We start from the raw sequence: 17,127 nt of genomic DNA, 5'->3' as shown, positions 1-17,127 counted from the left end.
CAGGACAGATCAAAGGACAGTCTTCTTCCCAGGATGCAGAGAATTATTATTATTATTATTATTATTATTATTATTATTATTATTATCCTATTTCTTACACACCTCTCCATTTTGATTGAGGCTGGAACAACAGTATGTATAAAATACATAAAATACTGATTAAAAACATAGTATACATTGTTAAAACTTCCTAAAAAGACATCCTAAAAGCATCTTAAACTATGGAATTCGCTACAAGAACATGCAGAGATGGCGAAGGAATATTAGGGAAATTCACGACGGGTTCGAATGAGTTCTGATTTCTACTAATCCGACCTGCAGATCCCACAGCCGATCAGATTTCCCCGAGTCACACAAATTCCACAGACTCCCCTGGACTAATTTTCCACTTTGCGAGGGGGATATTTGCGCTAATGTGAATAAGTGCTATTGCGCCTCCACGCTGGATCAAATTAACGGCTTCGCATTCGCACGGATTCGAATTAACTAATGCAGTATAAAAAGATTAAAAATCCGGGTCCGTTACTGTGGGGACGATGGAATGAAAGAAGCCTGACAATCCGCGAAACACAGACGAAAAGGATTGAACCACATCCGTATACCCCCCCAAGGTGATAGCTACCAACTCTGATGGTTTTAAAAGTGAACGCACGTCCCTGGTTATTGGAGGTGGTGTTGCCTCTAGTGCCGTTGCCCTTGTGCTCATGTGAGCTTTCTATTAGGGCAACTGCTTGGTCGCCCTGGGACAGAGGGTGCTGGACTGGACGGAGACTTGGTCTGATCCAGCATCGCTCCTCTTCTGTCCTTATGCCCCAGGGCCTTGGGAGAGGCAGGTGACTCATTCTCTCTCAGCTTTACCTACTTTTGTTTAGATCAGTGGTTCTCAAAGTGGGCGGTACCACCCCCTAGGGGGCGGTGGGATTGCATAGGGGGGCGTTAAGAGGCAAAGGGGCGGCAGGGGGGCGCTCAAGGTGGACTTTTCTGAGAAGCGCCTCTCCAGAAGGTCTTAAAACCCAGGTACATTTTTATGGGAGTAGGTAGTTTGGTCCCAAGCCATCTAGGGGAAGAATCCCCACACATATTCATACCATTTAAGAAGAGTCCTTCTAACGGTGAATTGAAATGTCTCAAAAGTACCAAAACGCGAATGAAGATACATACTCTGCTTGGTGTGCCCTGCCACGCCGGCTGCAAAACAGAGGCGCTCGCTCTCTTTTCCCTCCCTACCTCCCTCCCTTGGCAAGCCTGCGGCGGGTGCTTCCCTTTTAAAGGGGCAGTGCGCAGGGGGCACTCAGCATGAGTTTGTGGAACCAAGGAGGCGGCTACCTGAAAAAGTTTGGGAACCGCTGGTTTAGATGGTCAAGCTAAGGATACTACTTGTACAGCCTCCTTCTTGAACCTGGAGCCCTCCAGATGGGTTGGACTACAACTCAAGTTAAAGGAAGCCAGATTCCAGCTGGACATCAGGAAAAACTTCCTGACTGTTAGAGCAGTACGACAATGGAACCAGTTCCCTAGGGAGGTTGTGGGCTCTCCCACACTCGAGGCCTTCAAGAGGCTGCTGGACAACCACCTGTCAGGGAGGCTTTAGGGTGGATATTCCTGCATTGAGCAGGGGGTTGGACTCGATGGCCTTGTAGGCCCCTTCCAACTCTGCTATTCTATGATTCTATGAACTTCCAGCATCCCCCTGGCAGGGGGATGCTGGGCATTGCAGTCCAACCCATCTGGACGGCACCGCCTTGAAGAAGCCTGGTGCAAGGGCTTACGTGCTGCCCCCTATTGGCCAGCGTCGAGATAAACACACACACACACACACCTTGTCCTGCCCGTTGCTGTAGGGGAAAAGTTGCAAAAGGATCTAACGGTTCCTTCCCCTCCTCTTCCCTTCACTCCAAAAATAAGATCCACAGTGTAAGCCTGCAGCCCTCAGGCCACGCATGATCTTTGACAACCCGTCTTGTTCTCTCTTTCCTCGCCCTCAAGATCCCTGAGTTAGCAATTCTGCTAGTATTTGGGGCAGCGGTGGGGGGAGGCGGGGGGGGGTGGAAACAGAGGAACCTCAGGCGAGGAGAAGGGAGAATGACATTTCAGGTGGGGGGGGAGAAACAGCAGGGGGAACATATGGTGTGGCACACTGCTAAATCCAAAGGAGGCCGCGGGCGGGCGGGCGGGAGCGTGGGGTGGGGAGACCTCGTTCCAGCCCTTTGATCTTCCCGCCACCTAGCCGAAATATTCCAGATTCTTTCCGTCGGAAATGATTGTGCAAAACGAGCTCATTGTGCACACTCAATCCGTGCCACAAGCCAGGTGTTCCAAGCAAGGGAAGAACATGGAAACATTTATTTATTTATTTATTTATTTATTTATTGCATTTTTATACTGCCCAATAGCCGAAGTTCCCTGGGCAGTTCACAACAATTAAACGTTGGCCACCCATGTGTCTCCCACCTGCCCATCCATTACCCATGAGGCCTAGAAACTTGGGAGATGAGAAAGGCGAGATTCCTCACACTGCTGAGTTAGGACATCACACTCGGAGGCAAAGCCTGCGTTCGCGCCGAAGGCGAGTGGGTTTTCCTAGAGCCCTCGCCTCAGGTATTTACACCAATGAGAAAGTCGCCGGATCAGAATTCAAGTCCGAATATGTGTGAGTGACCCGGATCCTGGGTTCCAAGCACCTAGACCGGGGTGGGGTGGGGGCAAACCTTCTTTCAGGGTGAGTTTCAGGGGCCTGGGAAAAGCTCATTCTCCCGTGAGGCATTTTGAAGACTTATAGAATAGAATCATAGAATCATAGAATAGCAGAGCCGGAAAGGGCCTACAAGGCCATCGAGTCCAACCCCCTGCTCAATGCAGGAATCCATGCTAAAGCATCCCTGACAGATGGTTGTCCAGCTGCCTCTTGAAGGCCTCTAGGGTGGGAGAGCCCACAACCTCCCTAGGTAACTGGTTCCATTGTCATACTGCTCTTACAGTCAGGAATTTTTTCCTAATGTCCAGCTGGAATCTGGCTTCCTTTAACATGATACATATGGAATATTCCAACCATGTGCTTCTCTTAAGGGCCCTTCAGCTACGGGCTACCAGTATAGAAATGCAATAAATGAATAAAATAAAGTTTCATCCTGGCTGCTGTAAGGCGGAGCCCATATTTCCAGCTGATGTGGAAGTCAACACTTCCTAAGCCCTCCCTAAATGCACTTTGCACATGCTCAGGGGTACTTCAATCTACTTTCACTCACAATTTCCAAAGATAACCCCGCTGTCGGAAACAGATACTGGAGGCTCATCCGGGGTGGGGGTTGGGGGGAATTAAGCCCTGATCCCACATCAACGGCACGGTGGTCCGGAGAAGTCCGTTCAGGAAGGAAGTGGCTGCAAACAGACATTCCCAACGCAAGCCTGTCAGATGTATTGGACTATAGCTCCCCCAGTTTCCAGGCCAGCCTTCGCCAACCTGACGCTCTCCAGATGTGTCGGATGGCAACTTCTATCATCCCCAGGCTGGGGATGATAGAAGTTGCCATCCGACACATCTGGAGAGTGTCAGGTTGGCGAAGGCTGGCCTGGAAACTGCATTCAAGGGTTGTTGTATGTTGCCTGAAATAATCCCCCCCTACGCATTCGCGATCTCGTTATGCCTGGTTGCCATGGCAGCTGCGAGGCCGCTGAGGCTGATGGGAAGGTGGGGGAGGCGTGGGGGGGTTCATCGGGGTGGGGAGGGTGCTGGGAAGAAGCATCCATGGATGGAAAGCTGGGAGCTACAAGGAGGAAATGAGTTCTGGGGGAGTGAAGAAAGAATGGAAGAAACTGCACGGGAAGGCAGGCCGGAAGGAACTCTGAAAATGTCAGCGGGTCTCAAGAGCTGGCTCGAAAGGTTGCCCTGGGCCTGGCCAACTCAGTGCCCTCCAGGTGTGCTGGACTACAGCTGCCATGGCTCCCAGCTGGGGGGGTGATGAATGTAGTAGTCCAACATGTCCAGAGGGCACTGAGATGGGGAAAACTTAAAAGAGGCTGCATTAATAGAAGTCTATCTTCCAACTCACGCAAGGTACTGGTTCCCTTCTATTGGGCACTGGTTAGGCCTCATCTAGAGTATTGCGTCCAGTTCTGGGCTCCACAATGCAGACAACCTGGAGCATGTTCAGAGGAGGGCAACCAGAATGATCAGGGGTCTGGAAACAAAGCCCTACGAAGAGAGACTGAAAGAACTGGGCATGTTTAGCCTGGAGAAGAGAAGATTGAGGGGAGACATGATAGCACTCTTCAAAGACTTAAAAGGTTGTCCCACAGAGGAAGGCCAGGATCTCTTCTCGATCCTCCCAGACTGCAGGACATGGAATAATGGGCTCAAGTGACAGGAAGCCGGATTCCGGCTGGACATCAGGAAAAACTTCCTGACTGTTAGAGCAGTACGACAATGGAACCAGATACCTAGGGAGGTGGTGGGCTCTCTCACACTAGAGGCCTTCAAGAGGCAGCTGGACAGCCATCTGTCAGGGATGCTTTAAGGTGGATTCCTGCACTGAGCAGGGGGTTGGACTCGATGGCCTTGTAGGCCCCTTCCAACTCTACTAGTCTGTGATTGGAGCGCTCCTTTAGCATTCTGACTGGTTCCGACTGAAACCTGGGGGGATTCACTGCCCCACTGACATCAGAGCCACCAGCCCCCACTGGATCCAGGGCAACCCTCAGGCCGTCCACATCTTAATTCTCAGGTCCATATCTACAACCTCACAGACGCTGATGTTCTTAGGATGCCATTCCCACAGCTGACTCCTGAGGCAATCTCCATTTTTTTCAGGGAACGCCCCCGGATAGGGGAGGAATCCACCACGTTTTCCCTTCTTCCCCGCAACCCCCATCTCCGGACTACGTATGGGGACAGTGCACCTCCGGGCTAATAATTCAGCACCGTTTCCTGTGCGACGCAGCCCCTCCCCAACGCACACCATGGCTGCAGCTGAGACACGGAACCCACGGATTTTTCCACGGCTCCTCCAAGCCCGCGAAGAGCGCTTCCCTCCCATCCCTTTAACCAAACAGAGCCTATGTGAAGAGTGGGAGGGAGGCTCATGAAAACAGTGCAGAGGTAAGGCCTACAACTTCCTCAATACTTCCTATTGCCTTTGTTCATCCAAACACAGCACAAGCTTCTGGCCCTCATTAAGGCCACTGCCCTCTTTTTCTTTTCTTTTTTAATGCACAAAAGCGCAGGGCCCTCGGCCGATACATCAACAGATTACCAGTGGCAGGCTCCTCATCGCTGCAAAGCTCCAGCTATTAGGACTGTAAACAGCACAGCACCCCTGCCAAGAGGGCAGACTTTGAGCATCGTGTTCCCCTGGGCGCCTCCCAGGAAATGGCGAGAAGAAAAGCAACAGCCAGTGCAGGAACCTTAGAACCCAGGAGGGAAGAGTGCCAACCCTTGTCCACCGGGGCCCCCACCCCATTCCCAGGCCTACCATAGCCCTAGACTTTGCCTCACCAAGCACCACGCCAGGCGAATCCAGAAGTTCCAAACATCTAATGCAGTTTCCCCAAACCTGCATGTGTGGACGACAACAGTGTGGACTCCAAAGCTGCATGTGTGGACAACAACAGTGTGGACTCCAAAGCTGCATGTGTGGACTCCAAACCTGCATGTGTGGACTCCAAACCTGTATGTGTGGACTCCAAACCTGCATGTGTGGACTCCAAACCTGCATTTGTGGACTCCAAAGCTGTATGTGTGGACAACAACAGTGTGGACTCCAAACCTGCATGTGTGCACTCCAAACCTGCATGTGTGCACTCCAAACCTGCATGTGTGCACTCCAAACCTGCATTTGTGGACTCCAAACCTGCATTTGTGGACTCCAAACCTGCATGTGTGGACAACAACAGTGTGGACTCCAAAGCTGCATGTGTGGACTCCAAACCTGCATGTGTGGACTCCAAAGCTGCATGTGTGCACTCCAAATCCTGCCTGCACGGGTTTCCCCGTTGGCCAGACACCCTTCCTGTGGCCCCAATCCCTTTCCCCTGCCCACGGATTATTGAGAGGCTTTTTGGCTTTTGTTTATTTGTCCTCCATTCTAAAAAGTTGACCGGCCTCTCTCCTCAGGCTTAGTGACTGGCAGGAAGAGCTGTAAGCTAAAATAGGCTGGTATCTTTTGCCCCGCCCCTTCAGCTTTCAGCCCCGCCCACCACTGGAATGCATGCGCACGCACGCACACACGCACACACACATGAGAACTTCTCTGTAATGGAGTTCGGCACTCAGGGTGAAACAGGTTCAACACTGACTCTACTGGCTGGGGAATATTGGGCATTGGAGACCAACACGTCTAGAGAACACCGAATGGCTGCAACAGAAATGCATCAGTCAAGGTCCCTAAATAAATACCCCTTGGCTTCCTTGGCTTAGCTGGACTCCAACTATTTATTATTATTCAATTAATTAATTAATTTCCATCCCGCCTTTCCGCCCAAAACAGCAACGATATCAATAACAAAATGGTGCTCAAGGCAGATAACACTGAAATCCTGATTAACAAAAACTTTTATTAAAACGTAGCACGGGCTAGCAAGGTTGCCACACAGAGGAGGGCCAGGATCTCTTCTCTATTATCCCAGAGTGCAGGACATGGAATAACGGGCTCAAGTTACAGGAAGCCGGATTCCGGCTGGACATCAGGAAAAAAATCCTGATTGTTAGAGCAGTACAACACTGGAATCAGTGACCTGGGGAGGTCATGGCCTCTCCCACCCTAGAGGCCTTCAAGAGGCAGCTGGACAGGTATGCTTCAGGGTGGATTCCTGCACTGAGCGGGGGGTTGGACTCAATGACCTCAAAGGACCCTTCCAGCTCTACTATTTTATGATTCTATGAGATCTTGTGAGTGTCTCCACACCAGATTTACTTAGAGGGCAATCCTATGCATGTGTGGACGCTTAATGAAATTATTTTGGAGAAAGAGAACCTCCCCCCACCCAAAAAAAAAAGCAATTAAAAGAACTGCACTTTTATGGTGTAGATGCAGCAACATCACAAGTGTTTTCCCCTGGTGTAGACACCTCTTACAAATTACTTTTCCTAAAGCTGGCCACTCAAACCCAGCCTGTAGGGTCAAACCCTTTTCCATTTCAACGCCAGTTCTTCTATTGCACAAAACACAGCCGGTCGAAGAAGAGTCACGGGCAACTCAAAGGGCTGCAAGCGACCTCCAGACTCAACAGCTGGCTGTTCTGCTAAGTTTAGCTGGGCAAGGTGTTTGGTGCGCTGCGGAGTTTTGAACGGCCCTAATAAAGGTAGAGCCCAACTGTGGATCTAGACATGCCGGCCACTTTACCAGGCAGGACAGGCGGACTGGTAAAAAGCTGGGATCCAGTCACCCTCTCACTCTCTCCTGTTAGAGCAGCCTTCCTCAACCTGGGGCGCTCCAGATGTGTTGAACTGCATCTCCCAGAATGCCCCAGCCAGCCGGCTGGGGCATTCTGGGAGTTGTAGTCCAACACATCTGGAGCGCCCCAGGTTGAGGAAGGCTGTGTTAGAGGCTACTAAACTCTTGATGTAGTCTGCAACACACAGCCATAATCACGACACATCCACCGTCCATGCAAAGGCCACTTAACTGAGCCACAGTGTACATAATGCAAACCACGGGCTGGCAAAAACTGAGTGATTCATTGCCTGCGATCCCTCGGACCTTGGCCTTATACTGAGTCAGACCATTAGTCAATACAGCCCCAGGACTTTCAATGGTCCAGCCTTCAACAGCCTGGCGCCCTCCAGGTGGCTCGAATTTCAAGGCCTAGCAGCCCCAGGCAACACGGCCAATGGTCAGGAATAAATCGAAAATGTCTGGGCTTTCTCCATCACCTCCTACCTGATTCTTTTAACCGGAGATTTAGTGGGGTGAATCCAGGACTTTTTGCAGGCGACGTCTGTGGTCAGCTTTATGAATTTGTTTATCATGTTTTCAATTTACCCGGTAACAAATGTTCTCTGGGCGCATTAGGTCCTTCCCTTCAAGATGGCAAACCTTCAACCAGGGCGCTCGGACTTCTGGAAAGGGAATATTTTCCCCTGTGAGCCGCCCAGAGAATCAAGTCATGATCAGACGTGTTGCAAAAAGTTCTAAGCACCCTTCCCGCAATCCGACCCGGGACAGAAAGCGGAGAAGAGCCATGAAAAGAAAGACTGAACAATGTGGTTCCAGAAAATGTGTACACCACCCTTTCCAACCTGTTGCTTTCCAGATGTGTTGGACTACAACTCCCATGATCCTCAGCCACCATGCTGGCTGAGAATGATGAGAGTTGCAATCCAACACATCTGGAGGGCAACAGGTTGGACAAGACTAGTTTAAGCCTATATTCGCTTGTCCTTCTAATGCATCTCCTGTTTTTCATGGTTGTTTTTCATAGTTTTTAAAAACATTTTGAATGTTCTTTTGGGTATATAGAAGCTTCCAAACACAATTAGAGTGGAGGAGACAGAGTGCTGGATCAGGGTGGAGTTGGGGGAGAAAGAGACCTGTGTTCAGGTCTCTGCCCCAGTGAGTGAGAATGGGCCAGTCGCTACCTCTCTGCCCGCTCTACCTCGCAGGGTTGCTGAGGGGATAAAATGAGGGTGGTGCGGAGGACAGCCGCGTACATAGCCCCCTCAGCTCCTTGGAGAAAGGGTGGGTTAAAGCTGTAACAAACAAAAAGCTGTGAGAAAATTCAGCCAGCCTGCCTCCCGCCTTCAATAAAGCTTCTAGTCCTCAAGGGTGTGAGCAAACTTGAAAGCCATGCAGGCATTGGCTGGTACAATCTCAGAAGCAAGGGCTGGGGGAGGCCATGCCGGCTGCAGGTATTTAGGGCCCTTGCGCAAGGCAGCCCTCCCTCCCTCCCTCCCTCCCTCGATGAGTTTGCGTTCTCACATTCGTTGCTCCTCCAGGCAGAGAGCCAGGGAGAAAACAGGCCAGGGCCTCTGCTGCTCTCCGGACCAAGACGCAAGTGAACAAGCAGACTGCGGTGGTGAAGAGGAGGAGGAGGAGGAGGAGGAGCAATTCCAGGGGGCCCTTGAGAGTGGCCCCCCTACTTGGGTGTGGGCCCTGAGCAGGTGCCTGGCTACGCCTACCCTTGACACCAGGGCTGCAGGGAAAAGCAGGCACAACTAGCTGGGGGCCGGGTGTGTGTGTGTGTGTGTGGAGAAACCAGGATAAAAGTTAGATAACGCGGGTTAAAGATCAGATTTTTGTACAACCTGATTAATTCCCCACTTTTCACAAAACAGCTTCAAGGTATCTTACAACAATAATATTAAAATGCAATCATGTTTTAATATATTATTTTTTTATTTTTTTAAAAGGTACATACCGCCGTTCTTAGCAAGGCACCATTTATTAAGAGAAATGGCATGTGTGGACCTGGGCAAGAAATCAAGCACAGGGGATCATGATCAGGGGTCCAGAAACAAAGCCCTATGAAGAGAGACTGAAAGAACTGGGCAGGTTTAGCCTGGAGAAGAGAAGATTGAGGGGAGACATGAGAGCACTCTTCAAATACTTAAAAGGTTGTCTTACAGAGGAGGGCCAGGATTTCTTCTCGACCCTCCCAGAGTGCAGGACACGGAATAACGGTCTCAAGTTAAACGAAGCCAAATTCAGGCTGGACGTCAGGAAAAACTTCCTGACTGTTAGAGCAGTACGACAATGGAACCAGTTGCGTGGTGAGGTTGTGGGCTCTCCCACACTGGAGGCGTTCAAGAGGCAGCTGGACAGCCATCTGTCAGGGATGCTTTAGGGTGGATTCCTGCATTGAGCAGGGGGTTGGACTCGATGGCCTTGTAGGCCCCTTCCAACTCTGCTATTCTATGATTCTATATGCTAAAGGAATTGCTTATGTGATCACTCACACATGCAATTTATTAAGCTGTATGTAAGGCTTCTGGGGATGGGAGGATTCTGAGGTGTTTCGCACCCACAATCAACGGTCCTTAAAATGCCCACGACTGGGCCTTCGTTTCCAGAAGCTCAAACCTGCCTTGGATTTGAAAACAGGTCCCACCTTGCTGCGATGAAGGCCTTCAAAACGCCCTTGGGATAATGCCTCCCCCCCCCCCCCGCCCTTCCCTGTCTTCCTTCACTCCTTGCATATGGCTGTGTGCCTCCCACCCTCCGTCTGCCAACTGCAGGTCCTTTCTTAGTTCTAGAAAAAGCCCCTCCAGCCAGTCTCTGGTGGAACCAATTCTCCTGCATCCCACCTTTTGTATGGGGGCGGTCAAAGGTCAGCCCCGGTTAACTCACCAAAGCTCTTTCCCCGGTTCACAATGTCCCTCCTATATTTAGTTTCTCTCTTTCACACACACACACACACACAATGGATGACTCATTCACAATCTAGATTATCAATGGTAAGAGACACGCAGGCGTGTAACACACACAAAAGTGTCACCCACCAACCGGATACACACACACACACGCACACACCCTGCTTATCTACGGCTGCTAAGGAACATGGAATTCTTTCAAGATGCCTATGGAGAGACCCGGTTGTGGGGGCTGGAGATGAGGGGATATTTCTCTCTCTCTCTCTCTCTTCCTTTTTTAAAATTCTAGGCAATGTAGCAGCTTTTGGAGTCATTTTCCAGATGCCTTGATAAGGCTGTTTCTGCTAGGTTTAAAGTCTCTGGAGGATTCTGGAGCATTTTTTTTTAACCTATACACACAAGAAGAGATCTTACTAGAACGAGGCAAGGTGGTCACCTCCAGTAAGCAGCTACTGGGTGTCCTTTAAGAGGGACTAAAAGATCAGGGCCAGCGTAAGCAGTGGAGGATGGCCACTCCAATGTCAGTGAGGTGGTAAATCCGCGCCGGGTTTCAGCCATAACCAGTCAGAACTCTAAAGGAGCACCTTGGATAGAGTTCTGACTGAAACCCGCAGCAGATTCAGCCCCCCCAATGGCTTCGGAGCCACCAGCCTCCACTTATCATACGTATGATCCACCAGAAAGTTGTACCACAGAAGCCCCAGTGAAATGAGATGTGTCAGAGTAACCGGGTTTTCATGCAACACACCTTCATTTCACCAGGGACAGTTTCCCAGTGGATCATGTCCCATGTTAAGTAGCTGGAAGGGCATAAGACAGCCTTCCTCAACCTGGGGCGCTCCAGATGTGTTGGACTACAACTCCCAGAATGCCCCAGCCAGCTGGCTGGGGCATTCTGGGAGATGCAGTCCAACACATCTGGAGCGCCTCAGGTTGAGGAAGGCTGGCATAAGAGATGTTTCAGTTTTTCACATCCCCCACCAAAATTGTCTTGGGTCATCTGAGAGCACTTGTAGGAATCTCTTTATACCTCTGTCTCCATTGAGAAATTACACTCCAAAATGGGGGGGGGGGGAGGCGAAAGCCAAAAGGCCTTCCCCTCCCACCTCCCTCATACCAATTGCCTTTCGATTCTCTAATGCTGGAGTTGAAAAATATTCAGCCATGTCAAAAAATAAAATAAATAATCCCCACAAGTCATTTAGAGGTGGCTCTTGTCAGCTCTTGATCACCCATGCAGCTCTTCCAAGGATGCTTAGGACTGGTCCTGCAGGGTACCTGCAGGATAGAATCATAGAATAGCAGAGTTGGAAGAGGCCTACAAGGCCATCGAGTCCAACCCCCTGCTCAATGCAGGAATCCACCCTAAAGCATCCCTGACAGATGCTTGTCCAGCTGCCTCTTGAAGGCCTCCAGTGTGGGAGAGCCCACAACCTCCCTAGGGAACTGGTTCCATTGTCGTACTGCTCTAACAGTCAGGAAGTTTTTCCTGCTGTCCAGCTGGAATCTGGCTTCCTTTAACTTGAGCCCGTTATTCCATGTCCTGCACTCTGGGAGGATCGAGAAGAGATCCTGGCCCAACCTCTTAAGTATTTGAAGAGTGCTCTCATGTCTCCCCTCCATCTTCTCTTCTCCAGGCTAAACCTGCCCAGTTGTTTCAGTCTCTCCTCATAGGGATTTGTTTCCAGACCCCTGATCATCCTCATTGCCCTCCCACAATTACCACCCACAATTTTGTGGCATTAAATCCAAGGCCTTCTAGAAAGAAAAGCTGAATTTGTGTGGCTTTTGACCTCCCCTCTGGCCCAGGAAATCCATCTCCATCCTTCTGCATTCTAAAGAGGGATGCAAAGATCCCGGAACCCAGTACCCACCGGCAATCTTCAGGTCTGGAGATCAGCCCCTGAACAGATAAATGGTACAGACCCTTTTTTGCATCTAGGTTTAATTGCCGGCATCTGCTTAGGTAGTACTGTCCTGGAAACTGGGAGATGTGTCCCCATTGTAGACCAGCATCCAGAACTTTCCGCCCTTCAGATGTGTTGGACTACAACTCCCAGCATTAGGAGTGCATGATGGGAGTTGTAGTCCAACTCATCTGGAGTACACCTGACTGTGGAAGGCTGGGGCAGATTATATACTGACCCACATTGACTAAAGGTCTGATATATAAAGATAGTTTTCTACGTTCCTAATCAAGCTTCCAGGAAATCCAGCTGGCTCTTTGATGTCGAAAACCTAGTTCTGGATATTCATACTCATCTTGTGAAGTTGCCATCTTCACAAGTCCAACAAAATTCTGGTTCAGTTGCTTTAAAAAATGAAAAGAAAAACTCTTTCCTTGACACTGCCAAAATGCACCATGCACCCGACTGGTGGGTGGGGTGACCCCAGACACCACCATTGGGCATTTTGACCCAAACTAAGATGAAGTCCAGATTGTCCAAAGGAACTGCCTCTAAAAATGCCTCCATTAAGAAAAGAGGGGGGGAACTGCCTTTAAGTCTGCCCACATCACCTGCTCTTGACAGCTCAAGAACTCTTTGTGAATCAAAAGCATGAATGAAAAAACATTTCCACCACCGCCTACAGTGGGTGGCTTCACTCAACACAACTCCCACACCCACCCACCCGCCCCTCCTGGATACTACTAGTAAAGAAATGATGGTCAACTCCAAAGGGAGGTTTTTCCCACCTTGAAGACAACAAATGACAGCTGAGTCCCAGGGAAAAAATATATAGAAGTGTGGTCCCTTCCTCAGCCTGGATCTAAGAAAGGAAGTGAGCAAATATCAATCTAATAAACCTCACGGGATTCCCACACACACACAGTCCCTCCCTCCCCCCACCCACTTGACCAGCAACAAATCCAGGGCCAGTCCTCAAAAGATCCAGTAAGAGCTTAGATGGGTTGGCGTCAGGCAGGGAAGGGCCGGTCCATCACTCCCTGCCTACATCCATTATTAACAGCCCATTGGCAATTGATGGGAGGGGGGGAAGGCCCTTTGCAGTGAAAGTCAAAACCCCCACCCCCACCCCCAGACCTATTGTTCACTCTTACAAATGCCTGCCTCCCATGCTGCACCAGCCGCTGTGCTGCGAGTCATGGCTCACCATCCCCAAACTCATGTGTTCACCCCCTGCCGCTCTCCACAAAAATTCCACGCAGTCCCCCCCTCTCTGACTCCACCCCAAGGTAGTCCCCCCACACACACACACACACTCCAAAGAAACTACTCCATTCTAAATGCACAGGGGAGTTCAGACAGTCACGCCGTCTCCCCCACAGGAAAGCAGGCTGGCCCCACCGTGGGCAACCCCCCCCCCCCAATTTGTTTCAAGAACAGCCCAACTCTGCGTGCCCTCCGCTGCTGTCACTGAAACCTGAAATGCACATGCTCTGTTAGATGAACTCCGTTCTAACGTACAACCCAGAATCTGTGCAACCACAACCCCACAAATGCAATCCTATACCAGTGCCCACACATACAATCATCTCATATGGACATCTCATATCAAAATTATTCCATAGGACCACCTAACTGCTGCCCACCCACAACCACCAGCCCATTTGCACCAAACCAATTCGGTTCCACGGCCTAGCGACACACCTCACGCCATACCACCCCCGGGAAAAAAAACACCCTCTTAGAAAACCCGACCCATTTGCTCATACTGCCATTTGCACTTAAACCTTTTAACGCACCCCCCACCCCCACCCCTCCATCTGCATCTCCCAAATTATGCCACAGATAGGAAACACACAACCACTGCGGTTGGTAGCACTGGGACTTACGAGACGCACAAGTCCCTGACACCCTTCTTCGCGCATACACACACACACACACACACACGCCCCGAAATCAGCATTCATGTACAGTCTGAGTGTGGTATTTAGTGCATGCACTGCATGAATGTGACGGGCAGAAGGAAATGGCTCCTTTTGTGCTATTTCGGGCTCCTTTCCCCACACAAATGCACAACTCTGCGATGGGCTCCCAACCGCCCCCCCCCCGTTCTGCTCCCATGAACCCCAGGGAAAAAGGAATGGTTTGAGTGACCTCAGCCTTCGCCAACCTGCTGCCTGCCAGATGTGTTGGGTGCCCAGCATACTGGGAGTTGTAGTCCAACACATCTGGAGGGCACCGGGTTGGCGAAGGGTGGCCTAAGGCAACACCTGTTTATTGAGCACCCCCACACCCCCGCCCAACACATTCAATCCCCCTCCTCCCCTCAAGCCTTCTTGTATAATTAAGCGCCCGCCCCGCCCTGACTAATCAGGATTGAATCATTACAGCTCCAAAGGCCCCTGGGATGCCAAATCGCTCTGCGTTTCCATGGAGGGACAGCAGCCCTCCACGCAAAGTGATTTTTGTCAGGAAAGCAATGGGAGATGGTTGTGGCCCCCCCCCCCCGCGTTGTCAAGGCACTGCATTCCACGTTTCCTCTGCCCCCCCCCCTTGCAGGTGGTGCATTCTTATGTTCCCTCCACCCCCCGCAAGTCCCCAGAAGTCATGTGAGTTTGGTAACAGATGAATACCTAGAGATGTGAAGGCAGCAAAATAATAATAATAATAATAATAATTCCGCTTAGCTTTCAGCAGAGACGGTTTCGTTGCTTCCTTCTCTCTTTCTTCCTCCGTGTGTTGCAAGACTATCACCAGCCCCGTTCTGCCCATCTTGGCATACCCAGGCCTACGCCTGCCCACCTCTTTCCCACTTGCCCTCCTCCCATTCAACGGCCCTCACCTACGGGCTCTGTCTCCACACACACACACACACACCTGTGGGCAACACTTTTGAAGGAAAGGCCTAACAGAAGGGACAGCTCCGTCTCTGAGTGCAGGTGGAAGAGTGCAGCCCAGGCTACCCACACAGGGCCAGGCCCCAAATGAGGCCTGGCAGGCTTCCACGACACCCCAAGCACCAGAACAGGAAGCAGGCAGGCTGGCAAAGCAAGGGCAGAACTTGCACCACAGAGAAGAGCCTCCTTGCCCAGACCCACCAGGAGGGTCCACTCAGCTGCCTTGTGAAGCTCAGATGCCCTCGGCCGAGACAAAATGGTGACCCCCCCCCCCCCCGCAACTCCGATAGGTGCCTGCAGCCGAGAGCCCAGAAATCCCACCGTTTCAACCATCGGAAGCCCTCCAATTATTAGCACAGCCATTCCCCTCCCCCCACCGTGTACACTCCATTCAGGCTGCAACCCATGGGGTCCTTGAAAACAAGCCAGCGTCCCCCCAAAGCTGGACCACATCACAAAAGCATCTCCTTGAGCCCCCACCCCCAATGTACACAGACACCCCAACATCCCACTCCTAGGACTGAGCCCACGAGGCACCACAAGGGAGGGGCGGTCTTAACTGTATGTTGGGGGGGACCTCAGAGCCTCACTAACCCTAGCAACCACGTTTCAAAACGGAATTTGGGCAGGGGGGTGTCTCCGTTCCTCCGCTGGCAAACCTCTAGATCTGTATAACGGAGCACCACAGAGGGAGGGGGCACCTGCACCACAGAGGGAGGGGGCACCTGCACCCCCTTTTCAACCTTGGGGTGCGTTGAGCCTGGTTCTCTTCTCTGCCTCCACCAGCAGCTGCCTGCCCGCCGCCCGCCCGCCCGGCCGCCCTGTCCAGCACCAGGGCCAGCGCCGGCTTCAGCACCAGGGCCAGCGCCCGCATGCCAGCAGTGGGGACGCGCGGCGGCGGCGGCGGCGGCGGCCAGCTCCAGCGCCGCCCCTGCCGTCTCCCGGGCCCAGCCCGCCGCCGCCCCTGCCCCACATCACCCTGAAGAGCCTTATCCCACGCACCCACCGGCTCCATGGAAACTGGCTCGCTGGAGGCAGGCAGGCAGGCAGGGAGGGGGAGGCAGGCAGGCAGGCAGGCAGGCAGGCAGGAGCCTGGCTGGATCTCGCCTCCCACCACTTGGAGCCCCGGGAGGGTCTTCCATCGCGCCCCCAGCCCAGCCCCGAAGCCCACCTCGCCCCCCCCCCCCGGGCACACCGGGCAAGCAGCCATCGCGCCCCCCATCCCAACACCCCACCACCACCTCACAAAGCACCCCCAGAGCCGCCGCCCCCCCTCTCCCCCCCCCCCGCAGAGGTGAGCAAACTGCCCACAGTTCGCAAGACACACACAAGACGATATACGCCCCCCCTACCCCGCGTGCAAATACTCCCCCCCCTGTTAGCACGCTTACCTTGGTAGTAACTATGCACAAGCAATCCATCCCTTTCTTGACACGAGCACCTAGCTGGGCAACCGCTGTAGAACATCAGATATTCCGGGGTTCAGGGTTACCACTCGCCCCCCCTTTCCAATTGCCTCTTGGGTAGCTCGCCTCGATGGATGAGGGGCGCCGGAGGGGGGGGTCTCTCGTCCCACCCACTCACCCAGAGCTACCCTTCCGTGTCTCCTAAGGGTGCCGACATGGGCATGGGTGATGTGTGTGTGTGCGTGGGGGGAGGGTGTCGTTGCGGGATGCGTGTGCAAGAAGCGAAAGGCAGCGTGTGTGAAAGGAAAGAGCAGGGCTCCAAAAGGAAGAGGAAGGAGGGAGGAAAGGGGGGGAGCTTGCAGTGAGTGGTGTTGGGGGGGGGAAGTGACAGAATGTGGGAAAAGGAAGGGGAGGGTGTGCGGGGAGGGAGGGTGTGCGGGGAGGCAGCCGTGCCCAGAGAAAGAGAGAGAGAGAGAGAGAGAGAGATTCTCTGCCTTCAAGATGGGCAGCTGGAGGAAGGTGCAGAGGTGGAGAAGGGGGGGGGGAGGGAAAGAGGGGGGAAATTGGAGGGGGGCAAGAACGGTGGAGCCTGCTAAGATCTAGGAAATGAATGG

At 52.2% G+C, this 17,127-nt stretch overlaps 1 protein-coding gene across 3 annotated transcripts in view; it reads right to left on the bottom strand.

The window, feature by feature from the left end:
- Positions 1-16,580, bottom strand: part of DLG4 (discs large MAGUK scaffold protein 4) — a 121,345-nt gene extending 104,765 nt beyond the window's left edge. For all 3 annotated transcript variants that reach the window (XM_063138634.1, XM_063138635.1, XM_063138637.1), the window contains exon 1: positions 16,499-16,580. In XM_063138634.1, the coding sequence (XP_062994704.1) occupies positions 16,499-16,528 (30 nt within the window). In that variant the 5' untranslated portion in view covers positions 16,529-16,580. The remainder of the gene's footprint in view (positions 1-16,498) is intronic.
- Positions 16,581-17,127: the final 547 nt, after the last annotated feature.

The sequence above is a fragment of the Elgaria multicarinata genome, chromosome 11, assembly GCF_023053635.1.
Source record: "Elgaria multicarinata webbii isolate HBS135686 ecotype San Diego chromosome 11, rElgMul1.1.pri, whole genome shotgun sequence".
Taxonomy (NCBI): domain Eukaryota; kingdom Metazoa; phylum Chordata; class Lepidosauria; order Squamata; family Anguidae; genus Elgaria; species Elgaria multicarinata.
The sequence above is the reverse complement of the archived record's forward strand: the minus strand, read 5'-3'. Positions and strand labels throughout refer to the sequence as shown.